The sequence below is a fragment of the Silurus meridionalis genome, chromosome 11 (genome assembly GCF_014805685.1).
Source record: "Silurus meridionalis isolate SWU-2019-XX chromosome 11, ASM1480568v1, whole genome shotgun sequence".
NCBI lineage: Eukaryota > Metazoa > Chordata > Actinopteri > Siluriformes > Siluridae > Silurus > Silurus meridionalis.
The window spans coordinates 3,050,028-3,065,303 of NC_060894.1; the positions used below are offsets into that span (position 1 = coordinate 3,050,028).

The following is a 15,276-nucleotide window of genomic DNA, read 5'->3' on the forward strand; positions in this document are numbered from 1 at the left end:
CCTTTTTTCAGCTTGCGAGCTAATTTTAAAAAGTGATTGATCTACAATAAAAATGCTAAATATATATTTAATGACTTGCACTGAATACAGTATCAAGCGATCTGCCCTAGACTATTGTGATGATGATTTATTTAATTTATTTTCCTCCTTGATTGCGATTTAAAAAAAAAAAAATCTTAAAACTTTAACTTTAAGTTTAAATAGTTCGATTCTATTTTATTTATTTATTTTTTATCTTATACAACTGTTTCTTTTTAACGTTTGTTATTCTCGTAGTATATTTTTGCTTCAAATTAACAGCTAGTTAATACAAGAATTTAAATCGCATCGACGTGGCGATCAAAGAATCCTCAAACCCGGTTTGAACAAATCGGTGGCTTGTTTTCTCTTCCAACGTGTTTTTTTTTTTTCTTTCTTCTTCTTCTTCATTGCCAATTGTAGGGGTGAAATTGTTGTACGTCGCACCATAACTCAATCTCCAGCTCGTTAATGTAATGACGGCTTTTTTTGTTACTAAACACAGCGTCGGTTCTACGAGACAGGTGGAGGGAGAATGTCGAGCAGGGCTGTTTTTCTCTTTTGCCTGTTTAAATGGCTCTCTTGTGTTGCATTTCATTCTTTGAAACGAAGCTTGTTTGCATGAATGCAGTGATTCCTGTCGCTCTTGCTTTTCCACCTGCATGGGTTCAGGATGGAGTTCGTCCTAGTGGAGTTGTTCAGAACATGAAAAATACCACAGGAAAAAAATCCACAAAAAGGCGTCTGCTGGTTGTTTATTTCCATGTGATATTATTGCTATTGAGTGCGAATGAAATATTTAAAATATTTTCTTTTTTTCCCCCTCTTCCTCAATCCCCTCCCCTCCCCACCTACAGGGCGTACTCCCTCATCGACTCCAGCCAGGTGTCCACCTTCCTCATTTCCATCCTCCTCATTGTCTATGGCAGCTTCAGGTAAGCTTTTAGAGCTCCTTTGAACATACATAAACATACATTTAATCATGATGAGTGTTTTCTTCAACCTGACACACCCAGTTCCATCCGCCTACAGAAAGGGAGGAGGCAGACGACGAGGGTCAGAAGTTTGTGGAGGTTCCCCCAACACACACTCGCACTACTTAGATTTCTATTCGGTTGTTTTGTGCTTTAAATGCATATGAAGTTGTTTCTGGGTTTGAGGACCAGAATGTCTCATAATAGATGAATTAATGGTATCTGGATGTAAGAACTGGATAGTTCTTGAGAACTTGATAGGCCTGGGGTTAGATGATTGGCTCAATTCTGGGTTTGAGAACTGGAAAGATAAACTTAGAAATAGAAATGAAAACTTGGGATAGATAAATGGGATGGTCTCTGTGTTTGAGATCTGAAAGGTCTTGAGGATGGAGAAATGGATGATTTCTGACTCTGGGGACTGAACAGGTCTTCATGGATGAATGATTCGTTGGATAGAAGAATGGAATAATGAATAAGTAGTAAGAAAGTTTGATTAATTGGTGGATGAATGGTTTCTGAGTTTGAGAAGTGGATAGCTCTTGAGATAGATGAATAAATTGTCTCTTGGTCGGAGAACTAGATAGGTCTTGGGATTGATAAATGGGTGATTTCTGGGTTTTAGAACTTTGACGGGTCTGTTGATAGAAGAATTAATGGTTTCTGGGTTTGAGAACTGGGATATCTGGGGATAGATGAATAGATCTTTGGTTGGAGAACGGTTTTATGTTTTTTTCTGTAGCAACAATGACCTTATTAGAATGCACGCAACACACAACTTTAAATAAGAAACCAACTTGTCCGAGCTCTAAGTTCTACACACTTCCTCTTCAAACTTCCACATCGGGAAAACCCAGGTTTTATAGCTGCAGAAGCCACCAGCTGGGTGATCTGATGATCTACTGTCCAGTTCAGGATAAACTTTTACAGTACAGTTTACTGATGTATCATGAGATGTAACGGGGCAAATGCAAAACACAATATTGCTGCTTGTGGTTTTTTTTTTTTGGTTTTTTTTATTAACACCGTTTATTATTATTACAATTTTTTAACATCAACAGTTAAAACAATTTTAAATAAAATGCCTGCTTGGTTTCAATAAGAAAATATAATACATAAAAATAAAAGACTAAATCAAATTAATACACGTTTTTTATTATATGAAGTGAATTAAGCAATCGATTAAATCGGCACAAATTAAATTGATCAAATAAAATTTAATAAATGGAAAAACTATTTAATTATTTAATAATTACAGGGTAATACAGGTGTGTGTGTGTTTACAATTTAATATAAAATTTTCTAAAGATATGTTCTATTAAACTGTTCAACTATCTTCAAAAAAAGTCTTCATTCATTCACTCCCTCAAAATGCGGAGCTGTCAGGATTTTCTCCTTTGAAGAGACATTTTTTTTGAAGCTGTACATAAAAAGCAAAAGAATCCATAATCGCTAGACTGTCATAAAGACGTTGGCGATTTCTCGCATGGGCAAAACAAAATCCGAGTTTTCGCACATTCGCACTACAAAACGTGTTTCCAGTACTGATCGATGCTGAGACTAAACAAACTTGCAGTCCGCCACTCAATATGTTCCTGAATCTATTGTTTTAAAAAATAATAAATAGATTTGTTTTGTTTCCAAAACCTAAATGACACGAGCCTATTTTATGATGTTGAGCAGAAATTGTTTCTCTGCTGCTTCATAATTGGCTCTGAGACAACTCGAGTGAAAAGTGTAAACAAACTGAGTCTTGAAAACGTCCCAGACGTTGGAGATGGAATATGAGATTGTGGTTGAACACCACTTAATATTTACTCGTCGTACTGTCGAGTCGCACATCACTCTCGTCGTGCCGTAGCTATTGCTTTTCAGGTACATAGTTGGGTTACCAGGCACCAAAACATGATACCTGTCATGAATGCAGTCCTGCTCAGTGTGGGGTTCATCCATCAAGCTGGATACACACGGATTTACACATGAGCGTTTTCAAACCACAATCTTGTACATCCAGGAAAACTCCTGTCCTGCTCCTGAGTGTCTTATGCTTTAGAAGAGTGATTGAATCCTCTATTGGCTGGATTTGCGATGGAATAAATGACAAATTATATGATACAGATAAAAGGTTAACAAAAAACATTTTTATATTGTGCCAGACAGCTTCGGTTTGATCGGAAACGTTTTCTTTTTTTTTTTTTTTTTGCCGTCTTTTCAAATTGACCAATCATGCATGTTTAAAAAAAAAAAAACATTAAAAAAAAGTCAAAGATATTAAAATTAAACTAAAAAGAAAATTTATTTTTTATTTGTGGCACACTTTTAACAATGGACATTGTCTCAAAGCAGCTTCAGAAAGATAGTGTTTATTAAATAATGCATAAGTACACAAGTTAATCTCTATTGAACGAGCCGGCAGCGGAGGAAGAAACCCTGAGAGGAACCAGACATTGATCCGTTCATTACAGTTCCATCATTGTGCAGTGATCGACACTGAAATGCATCCTGTGGTCCTGAGCGACTGTAGCATACTGTTGATAGGAGGTGGTATCAAAAAGACTCAAGACTGATTTTGTAACATGCCAACATATGGCAAAGTCTGCAGGAGCCAAATCTGGTGAGTAGGGTAGGTGCTGGAGTGAGATCATGTTTCTGGCGAGGAGGAAATCGGTGACTGGGTTTGCATGTGGTCAGAACGGCGCCAGTTGCACAGATCCTGATGTACGATGTGTTTTTGCACACTGATTTGTGAAGGTTGGTGCTCCCTGTGACTGTGCATGCAGCCTTGTGCTGCCATCTGTTGGCGTGTTACAAAACCAATCACGAAACTTTAATACCGCCTCGATAAACTCTTTTTGGCTGTTTGGTAGCAGTTTTTTTTATTTGTGGGCGTCGCCAAACACAAACCTGCAGCGTTGTTCACACATCTGGACATTTAAAGGCTGTTTATCAACGTTACCGCACGAGTCAGCTTGTTTTCAACAGAATGTCAATGGACCACATAGTAATAGAGATGTAAAAGGTATAAAAATGACCTTCATTGGAATTTCTTTTTTTTTTTTTGGGCCTAAACAAAGAGAATAATGGTGGATTCTGGAGATAAGCAGATCAGTGTTTGGAGAGTTAGGAAGCCTGAGTGGAAATATGGAGAGCACGTTGTTTTGGTTTGTTTCAGGTGCGACACCAGACACTTGCGTGGTAAGCAGATTTCCGGGTTTATTTCGAAACGAGATCATTCATCTCGAGCCCGAGATCTTGCAGAGCGCCGACGTCTCGCTCCATCGATGTTTCGCAACTCTATCCAGATGTTTTCGGGACAGTTTTTATTTTTTAAATGGTTGTCATTCCAATGAGAACACAAACCGGACGTTAAAAAATGTCCATAATTCTTCATCTGAGAAAGATTTTATAAATTGTTTGGACTCAAGAATACTGGTTTGCACTGGTTATTTTACTGAGATTAAAGTGTGTGGGTTTTTTTTTTTTTTTTTTTCCCCTCCCAGATCATTAAACATGGACTGTGAGAACCAGGAAAAGGACAAGGATGGAAATCCCACAGCCAACAGCTCTTTTAACAACACCAACTCCAACAACAGTGAGCGACACACACTTACACATACACACCCTCGTAGCTACAAACACACACACGCAGGACCTTCTATTGACATTGTTAATAACCGTCTTTACTTGAAACGTCAATATAATTAAATAATTAATTAAACTATAATCTTTAAAACACTCAGATATTAAATGGTACACAATGATACACGTGATAACAACTGTAATACATAATCGTGTGTGTGTGTGTGTGTGTGTGTGTGTGTGTGTGTGTGTGTGTGTGTGTGTGTGTGTGTGTGTGTGTTTCAGGTATTCAGACCATCGACTCCACACAGGCTCTGTTCCTCCCAATCGGAGCTTCTGTCTCACTCCTCGTCATGTTCTTCTTCTTTGATTCGGTCCAGGTGGTCTTCACAATCTGCACTGCAGGTAGTGTGTGTGTGTGTGTGTGTGTGTGTGTGTGTGTGTGTGTGTGTGTGTGTATGTAATTATTGTCCACTCACAGGTCATTGACATGCTCGTTTACTCTCTGTCTCTCAGTTCTGGCCACTATAGCGTTTGCGTTCCTGCTGTTGCCGATGTGCCAGTACCTGACGCGACCCTGCTCCCCGCAGAACAAGTAAGAGTAATCCAGATGTTCCTTCGCCTCACTGCCATGTGGCTGCTTCTCATGTTTTCATTGCCATACATGTTGCTATAGAAACAGCATTTTCAGGTATACCAAACAAGGTGCTGTAAAAACAGCATTTTCAGACATGTCATACATGTTGCTATAGCAACACCATTTTCAGGTATACCAGACGTTGCTATAGAAACAGCATTTCTAGACATGCCAGAGAGGTTGCTATAGAAACAGGATTTTCAGGCATGCCACACAGGTTGCTATAGAAACAGCCGGTTGCTATATGGACAGCATTTTGGGTTTACCAAACATGTTGCTATAGGAACATTATTTTCAGGTATATCTCATACATGTTGCTATAGAAACAGCATTTTTCAGGCATGCCACATATGCAATAGAAACAGCAAATCGCTATAGGATCAGCATTTTATGTGTACTGTCCATGTTGCTATAGAAACCGTAATTTTATGTATTCCATAAAAGTCGCTATAGAAACAGCATTTTTAGCATTATTACACACATATTACACATTTTCAGGGACACTGTACATGTTGCTATAGAAACAGCCGTTTTCAGGTACACCGTACATGTTGCTATAGAAACGGCCATTTTCAGGTACACCGTACATGTTGCTATAGAAACGGCAGCTTTCAGGGATGTTTAGGGACATGTTGCTATAGAAACATTATATAGGGTGTTATAGAACTGGTATTTTCAGGCTTGCTGTGGAAGTTGATTGTCCTTGCAGACATGTTGTTTGCTTTGTCTTAATCAGCAGCACATGAACTCGTAGCATTAATACACCTGAATAATAAGTATTTTAGATCCGGTCAAGTAAAATATGGAGTGAACACATTCTCAGGGTGGTGCTTTACTACTAAATTCCTTTGATGTAACAAAAAAAAAAAAGACGAGTATAAACTGAGGTTTAACTGAAACCCTTTTAAACGATGTCTGGAATAATTAGTCCGGATTTAGGAGACAAGTCTTTTAATAGACGCTTTGACATTATTGGCTTCACAGCGCTGAGCCGAGAAAACCTCCAGGTGTTAAACAGTTTCACTGACGAAGCCGTTTCACATTTTTTCTTCTCATCATGCACCCGCAGGTCATTTCTACAGCTACACAGAGATTTTATTTTATAAATGCTGCTGTAAGAAAACGACTCATTTGTACAGAAATGTACTGAATTAATCAACTTTGTGTGTTTGTTGTAGCACAATGTACAGGAAGTGGAAATGATGTAGGGTTTCTCTACATTCGTTTGGGATTCAGCCAACTTCACATTACGCCCTGGAGGAGTCATGTGACCCGCATGCCGCTTTATAGGCCAATAAAAATGTGTTTTTCGGTAATATATTTATAATAAAAATATTTAACCAAAAACACGAGACTCCTCCAGTAAACATGACAAACCTGAAAAAAAAGGACACATCTATTGTTGATTTAAAAATAAATAAATAGATAAAAAAAAAATTTAATATAGTTTAAAAAAAAATACATTTCAACTAGAAATGAAATCTTTCCTCTTTATTTATTATTATTTCTTAAATGAAACTGTTTTTATTACTGTAAACTTTCATTATTATTATTATTTAAACTTTACTTGAAGCATTGCTGCCACTTTTGGGGCCCTTCAGCAAGGCCCTTAAGCCTTTCTGCTCCAGGGTGTGCTCCATCATATCTTTCTGCGCTCTGACCCCCAGCTTCCCAACATCACTGGAATAATGCGAAGGAAGAATTTCACTGTGCTGTGAAAATATAAAGCACCTTTCTTTCTCTTCTTTACCTCAAATGCTAAATGACTCCTGATAAGAACATGAAGATGCATTAGAGATGGTGGAGAAACCCTACGTCATGTCTGCCCTTTATATGCTGTGCTACAACAAACACACACAAACACACACAAGGTCATTAAGTGCAAACGTATGGCGGCTCATAATAAAAAAATGATTCATCTTCCTTCGTATGTGTGTAATGTATGAGACGCTGTTGCATAATAAACATCCGAAGTGTTCGGGTCGCTTTCATCCGGTGCTCATTTGGAAATATTCAAAACCTGTAAATAACAAATAAACAAATCATTGCCGTGTAGGACGACGTCCTCGGATGAACTCTGAATCATTCTCCGAGTTATCTCGGGTCCTTTTTGTTTGGATTTCTTGTGTAACTGTGTGTGTGTGTGTGTGTGTGTGTGTGTGTGTGTGTGTGTGTGTGTGTGCAGGATTTCGTTTGGCTGCTGTGGCCGCTTCACGTTGGCCGAGTTGCTCTCGTTCTCTCTCTCCGTCATGCTCGTCCTCATCTGGGTGCTCACAGGACACTGGCTCCTCATGGACGGTAGGATCGTGTGTGTGTGTGTGTGTGTGTGTGTGTGTGTGTGTGAGATTGATGGCTCTTGGAAAGTGTCTTGTTTTTGTCTCACGTTACACTGTGCTTCTACTTTCATCTTCCTCTTTTTTTTTTTTTTGTTGTTCTATTTACTTTTTTTGTTCGTAACTATTTATTTAGCGCGGCGGCTCATTTTCCAGATCACAAGTCGCGCGTGTTGAATCCTTTTCATCTTTCCACGTCGCTCGTTTCTAAAAAGAAATCTGTTCGGCTTAGATTAGTGTTTTGTCTTGTCTAATCCTCGGTCTTAGTCGACGGGGAAACGTTTATTTATTTGTTTTTTTCCAACCCTGTACTTTAATTCCTTCGCTTTCATATTTACACGTTTGTTTGTTTTACTAAAGTTTTTCCTATTGCGGTGTAGGTGCACATTTCGTTCGACTGTCTCGCTGTTACGACACGTAGACGACACGTTTGTGTAGGACGCTATGCTGAGGATCCGATATGATATTTTACCAGAAAACAGAAAGTCGAGAATACGGTGCTTTCCAAAAGTGTGAAGGAACCCCGAGTCTTGTACCATTTTTGAGACGCACTTGTATGTTCCTTTTGTTTATAGGCAACAAACTCGTCATGTAACTAATTTTTGTCAGACTGTCACCTCCAGGTAGCGATGTGACACTTTCCAAGCTTCTGTTAACGTTCAAAAAGCAAACATTTGAGACACGTGCATTGCCCTCTCATTTTTATGCAACAAACTGAAGGCAAAAACACGCAAGAATTGGGCCGTGATCGAAGTCCTGTGGCATCCAAAATCGGACATTTTTGATAGAATAGAATAGACTTCTGTAAGACGGAGGACAGGAGAGATGTTCGCCTCACCCCCATACTCCAACATGGAGGAGGAAGCTTAATGGTTTGGTTGTTTTGGAGCAGGGAATGTTGGAGACTTGAAAGTGAAAGGAACCAACATGGCAACCTTTCCACACTTCAACACCATGCAATTCCATTCATCTCCTTGGAACCAACAAGACAGTGAGCACAAAAAAGAAATCTCCAACCAGTGAAGATCTTCGGCGAGTTTTAAAGAGGCACGGCGAAGGATGTTTGGAGAAACAAACTGTTCGGATGCCGAGTGTATAAAAGTCTGGTCTTCATGCTTCAAGAGAATGAAGCGGAACATCTGTACATTTGAAATGTTTGTTTGGTCAAAGTAAATCTTACTATTACATTACATAGGAACATGTTTGTGTCTTTCGAAAACCATAAAAGACGGGGTGTTTCCAAACCGTATGTATACAGCATCTCCTGTAACCACAACTGCAAAGACAACACGTTCCAGCTTTCCCTACACAAGCCTGCTGGCAAACTTTAGGAGACCGAGGACTAATGAACAGAGGTGTTTATTAGAGGTAGAGATTTTTGGGTTTGACGCAAACCCCCTCCTGCACACGCACACATTCGCAGCTCTGTATGTATATCCAGGTTTATTATTTAAACCTACAACGTTTTTCAGAACCTAATGTTCAGTGATGTTTAAAAAAAAAAAAAAGCCAGCAGAGTCTTAATTATGATTCCAGACACCAGATGAACGAAGTTATAAAATGTTCTGTCAGTACTTTTTCTTCTGTCTGACATCCATCTAAAATGGTGTGTGTGTGTGTGTGTGTGTGTGTGTGTGTGTGGTTTTCTGACCCTGTAAACTGTCTGACGAGTTTTTTAACTCTATACAGTGTGTGTGTGTGTCTCTGTGTGTGTGTGTGTGTGTGTGTGTGTGTGTGTGTGTGTGTGTGTGTGTGTGTGGTTTTCTAACTCTGTAGTTTTCTGACCCTGTATACATTTTGCCCTTCTGCTTCCTACACACTATTAGGGGGGTAATTCCGCTTGTTCCATGTGGGCATGCTGTAAGAGGGCATTGTAACACAGTACAGAAAGTCATAGTGTGTCTGAAACCATGTGATCAGGTGGGCCAAGTATTTACTGTAAAGTGTGTGAATGATGTAGTCGTGTTCATGTCGTGTGTGCGCAGCGCTGGCGATGGGTCTGTGTGTGGCGATGATCGCCTTCGTGAGACTCCCGAGTCTGAAGGTGTCCTGTCTGCTCCTGTCCGGGCTCCTCATCTACGATGTGTTCTGGGTAAGAACACCACACTCGCCGCACGCTGGCTGGGGTTGTAGATTTCCGAGCGCGAGTGTAACCGCGTGTATCTCCCTCCTTCAGGTCTTCTTCTCAGCCTACATCTTTAACAGTAACGTGATGGTGAAAGTGGCCACGCAGCCGGCCGATAACCCGCTGGACGTCATCTCCCGTAAGCTGCACCTGGGCCCCAGCATGGGCCGTGACGTGCCCCGCCTCTCGCTGCCGGGCAAGCTGGTGTTCCCGAGCTCGACGGGAAGCCACTTCTCTATGCTGGGTATCGGCGACATCGTCATGCCCGGACTGCTGCTCTGCTTCGTGCTGCGTTATGACAACTACAAGAAGCAGGCGAGCGGCGAGGCGGCGAGCCCCGCTAACATGTCCGGGCGCATGCAGCGCGTCTCCTACTTCCACTGCACCCTCATCGGCTACTTCGTGGGTGAGTTACGTGTAGGATACAGATGTGATGGGAGAGGAGTTGTGGTTTTTAGATGGTTGGTGGAAGGGGGGGGGGGTGATCCTGTAGGCAGGAACTAATGAGCAACAGATTTTTGGGTACAATTAGAGCCCATAGAACGTTTTATTTACTTATTTCACCCCTGACTCACTTAATCACTTGTTTTATTATGAACTTTAATGTTTTTCCGTAGGGATCTGCAGCCAGATTTCTGTAGAATGATCTAATCCAATAGTGTGTTTGTGTAGAGGTGTTTAATCCTATGGTGTGTGTGTGTGTGTGTGTAGAGTTTTCTAAACCTGTAGACTGTATGTAGTATTTTCCGATTTGTATGTAGAGTTTTCTAATCCCATAGATTCCACGTCCTGTGAGATGTCTCCTGTCTTTACAAACATTATATTTCATCATTATCTCTCTCTTTTTCTCTCTCTGCTCCTCTCAGGTCTGCTGACTGCGACCGTGGCGTCTCGGATTCACCGTGCCGCTCAACCCGCTCTGCTGTACCTGGTGCCCTTCACCCTGCTGCCTCTGCTCACCATGGCCTACCTGAAGGTACCACTTTCACACAATCACACCTGCAGATTTCTCCTGCTTTCCCCAAAACACCTGCGATCCTCCACGCCGTTCGTGGGTTACGTCTGATGTGTAGGGCAGGTCACTCTGGACCCATGAGGCTTGAGTTCTACATCGAGGGTTGAGTTCTCATACATCCAATGAGTTCTCCTGGCTTTCTGAGTAGAGTTCAGAATTGTGTGGATGTTGAACATTGCTGTTATTTCAGAAGTGAGATCCTGAAGCGTGTGTGAAAAAATAAACTGGGCTGATATTTACACTGAACTTAATGGGGACGTTATACTTGTGTGTGTGTGTGTGTGTGTGTGTGTGCTGGGACCGTGGAGAGGATTCTGTACGCTTAATGAATTTAATTTAGTAGTGTTTAAGGTTTCGTTGCCTGGGAGAGAGACACACACACACACGCCAGTATTCACTACATTTGCATATTGTTTATTAGCAGTATCAGTTCATGTTTTTGTGTCTGCCTTTTGCGGGGGTGTGTGTGTTGTGTCTGTCAGACTCTGAATGTTATGTGTATCTTTGTGTGTGTGTGTCGGTCTCTGAATGACGTTTGTGTCTGTCTTTGCGTGTATGTCTGTCTCTGAATGTTGTGTGTGTGTGTGTGTGTGTGTGTGTGTGTGTGTGTGTGTGTCTGTCTCTAAATCTCGTGTGTGTGTGTCTCTCTGAATGTCGTGTGTGTGTGTGTGTCTGTCGTGTGTGTGTGTGTCTGTCGTGTGTGTGTGTGTGTGTGTGTGTGTGTGTGTCGCTGTCTGTCAGTTTGTCCTTGTGTAAGAAAGAAAACAGCCATGTCCCTACACATAAAGGATCATTTGACTATTTTGTCTTCTCGTCTACGTTTCCAGGGCGACCTGCGGCGCATGTGGTCCGAGCCTTTCCACACCAAGACCACCAGCTCCCGGTTCATGGAGGTATGATGGCCATGAGTGAGATGGGCAACACTCAAATCAACTCATCCTCAACACATACAGAGAGAGAGGGAGAGGAGCGAGAGCAGGAAGAGGAGGGGGGGAGTCGCACTCGTCCAATCGTCTCCTTATTCGTTCAGATGGAGAGCAGCTCGACTTCACTGCCAGATGGATTCTGCTCAGCACATTCACTCACCTTCTCTTTTACAGACCACTTCTTTTTCCTTACCATCTCTCTCTCTCTCTTTTTCTCTCTCTCTCTTTTTCTCTCTCTCTTTTCTCTCTCTCTCTCTCTCTCTCTCTCTCTCTCTCTCTCTCTCTCTCTCATCTCCCCATTGGGTCCCTTTTGGACTGAGAGGACACTCCTTAATCTAAAGACTTGTCTTTACGGGACACAAGCCGGCGCTCGTTGAGCTCCATGTGATGATTTTTTTTTCTAATCAGCGTCGTTACGGATTTGCATTACGGAGTGTTGGTGTGTTTCTGTTTTTGTTTGTTTGTTACTTTTGTTTTTGAACCACGGACAAGACGCTGAGACGGTCTCAGTTTAGGACAGTGACGAGCCTGAGGGGACCAACACATACGTAAACAAACGCGCACGCACACACACACACTCGCATATACAAGGTCACAGATGCTTTTCTGCTTCTCGTCTCTTTCTCTCTGTCTCCCTGTCCCCCCCCCGATGTCCACTTTACAGATGTGTGTTTTTTATTTAGAAAGATTTTATTCTTGTCATATACAGAAACGGCGCATTATGAATCGGAGCGTGTCCTCGCTGTTGAGAAGGAAATGCCCCCTCTATGTATATATGCGTCCACATGTATTAGGATTATCATGTTGGGTGGTGTGTGTGTGTGTGTGTGTGTGATCAAATACGAGTGTGTGTGTGTGTGTGTGTGTGTGTGTGTGTGTGGGGTGCATCCAAAAGATGCACCATATTCGTGTTTCCTAAATCGTTCCCTCGTTTAAAGGAATAGTTTGATGGACATTTCTTCGCTCCAAAAGACGCGTGTCCCAGCACAGCCCCCGTCTCCGATCAGCAGCTCGTCAACACACCGGTTCCGACACGCTGTGGTTTCAATCCTAGCAAATCGTTCACTTGGATGATCGATATTTCCCTTTTTTTTTTTTTCCTTTTTCTTCAAATAGATGATTGTTTTAATTAACTAGTAGCGTATCGAGTTTCGGCTCTTCGGTCCGCACGCTCGGTTATGGGAGTTTGACACAGCATTCATTCCGACCGATTAAAGAAATCCCAATACGCAAACACTATTCCAATATTCCCGTAATCGCACGCGGCGTAAAAACGAACCGAAAGTACGGTGTTTGATTTGAATTCGGCAAACGCACTGATCGGGCTAAAACAATTAACGGAGTCTGCGAGTTTCCGAGTTTTCCGAGTCAGGAGCCTGAGAGAGAACGTGTGTTTATAGCTGCTATTAGGTAAAAGGGAACAGGAACTATTTTGTCTCTAACACGGATTTCTGATTGTAGGGGGTTAAAGGGACGTGCAGCTCATTAACGAGTCCAAAATAAATGTGCCGCACCACCCAGTGTGGATTATTTTTCCCGAATCAGCACGACCCCATAGCGAACTGTGCACCACACGTTTTCTTTTTTTTTTTTAGGATGTAGGTAAGTAGGGAGGGACTGAAGAGTGGCAGGGGCTTCAGTTCCTGATTGTGTGTGTGTGTGTGTGTGTGTGTGTGTGTGTGTGTGTGTGTGTGTGTGTGTGTGTGTGTGTGTGTGTGTGTGTCTCTGACAACTGAATGGCATTACCTCGGTTAAATGAGGTTCAGACTGGTGCTCTTTCAGTCGATTGCGGGCGTTGTTTAGATGCAGTGCGGCTCGGAGGCATGTGCCGACGATGGTGACAAACCTCCGGGTCCCGATTACGGTGTTCTGTTCGTCGAGGCGGCTTCTTTAATCCCACCTGTAATAAGAATCCAACAGAATTTGTGTTTTAATATTACATGTACATGAAATAATGCGGTGAATGGCTCATGCCTCATGGCTTACATCTGAATTCCCCTGTTAATTTCAGTATTTTGGACGGTTATTTTGGCCCAAGAGACTGAAATCGTGTGTGTGTGTGTGTGTGTGTGTGTGTGTGTGTGTGTGTGTGTGTGTGTGAATGCAGATTGCTGGTTTGTCTGTCCAGGTCTTCTTTAGTTCTTTTTTTTTTTTCTTTTTCCTGTTACCCGTTTCATTATTTCTAACTCTGAGTTGTCTGGTCTTGCATGTGAAGTGTACAGTGTGTCGTCGTTCAGAAAGCCCACGGCAACACTGCGACACTCGGGCACGCGCAGGGCTTTGGCGAACGAGAGTACGATTGCACAAACATTAGCGCTCGGGCGACGAAAAAAAGAAAACCCCCGGACGCTTTGGGCCCCCTGGATCTCCGACAGGGACAGAGAACTTTTTTTTGTTTTGTTTTCTCCTGACCACGGCACGTTCCGAGGCATCGCGGCTGTCGAATTACACACAATCCCCTTTCCGTGATCCTCTGCTAGCTACACCTCATAACACTCTGACACCATTTCCAAAAGGGTTTTTTTTTTTTTTTATGACAAGGTTCCTTCTTTTTTTTTTATTTTGTCCCATTGTTTGTGTTTTGTGTTTTTATTTTATATATATATTTTTTCTTGTCCTTCACTCCCTGCCAGCAGAGGGCGTCGGATTGGGCTCCGTTGGCACATTTGCGATACGGCCAAAAGGATTCTGTATAAAAGTGGATTTAAAAAAAAACAAAACAAAAAAAAGAATAAAATAAATTAAGAACTGTGTAGTGACCTATGGATCCTGACGCGCTGTACCATAAACGTTTTCACCTCCTTGAACCTGTTCCCCTTCATCCGGTCAGGATTCTGCTGTAAATAAACGTGACTCTAACTGTAGCGTCTCTTTCACTGTCTCGCTCTGTGTTGCCCCTCCCCCAAAAAAGTCTCAATGCATTTTCAAAGAAATGGACTCTATAAGCAGCTACGAAAAGAGCGAGAACTTTAAAAGGAAAAGATCATCCTGAACGACTTCTGCATTCCACTTTAGAACAAACCATCCCTCTGCAGTGGCACCGAAACAGCAATGCGGCGGCGCTTTAATCGGGCCGACTCTCAATTCTTCTGTCACCAGAACAACTTACACAGCTATCGCTGTCATGTCCATCATCTCCGAGATCTCTAACTAGGGGAACCGAGGGAAAGTGAAAGCTCTCTGGCTTACAGGTCGGGTGGGGTTCATACCCCAGTATCACCAAGCTGCCACTCTTGGGGCCCCTGAGCAAGGCCCTTTACCTTCTCTCTTCCAGGGTTGCTGTATTACGACTGACCCCAAGCTCTGACCCCAGTTTCCGAACACGCTGGGAAACGCGAAGAAAGAATTTCTCTCTGCTGTAATGTTTGTGACAAGTCGAGTCTCCACTGGAATTCGAGGCGAAATAGTTTTTGACGTCGAATTTCACTGGAAAACGGTAAGTAAAAAAAAAAAGTTGTTCAAGGGCTGAACACCAAAATGTTTATTATACCATATGTTTAAGATCATCCATTTGCTAATCCCACTGTGACGTTGACTTGGTAGACTTCTCACATGGGCGGGGGGCCGGAGGTGGACGGCACTCAATAAGCACCGGAATGACTAAACAACTTGTTCTTTGTTTGCGTTTTATGTAGTTTTGTTGTTGATGTAGTTTAAATGAGGTCATTA

General features: G+C 42.0%; 1 protein-coding gene across 1 annotated transcript in view; it reads left to right on the plus strand.

The window, feature by feature from the left end:
- Window positions 1-14,471, plus strand: part of sppl3 (signal peptide peptidase 3) — a 33,192-nt gene extending 18,721 nt beyond the window's left edge. Inside the window, exons 2-10 of the mRNA XM_046861292.1 lie at window positions 876-953; window positions 4,493-4,584; window positions 4,857-4,976; window positions 5,088-5,166; window positions 7,394-7,506; window positions 9,527-9,633; window positions 9,718-10,072; window positions 10,533-10,642; window positions 11,509-14,471. Coding sequence (XP_046717248.1) covers window positions 876-953; window positions 4,493-4,584; window positions 4,857-4,976; window positions 5,088-5,166; window positions 7,394-7,506; window positions 9,527-9,633; window positions 9,718-10,072; window positions 10,533-10,642; window positions 11,509-11,580 — 1,126 coding nt within the window. The 3' untranslated portion in view covers window positions 11,581-14,471. The remainder of the gene's footprint in view (window positions 1-875; window positions 954-4,492; window positions 4,585-4,856; window positions 4,977-5,087; window positions 5,167-7,393; window positions 7,507-9,526; window positions 9,634-9,717; window positions 10,073-10,532; window positions 10,643-11,508) is intronic.
- Window positions 14,472-15,276: the final 805 nt, after the last annotated feature.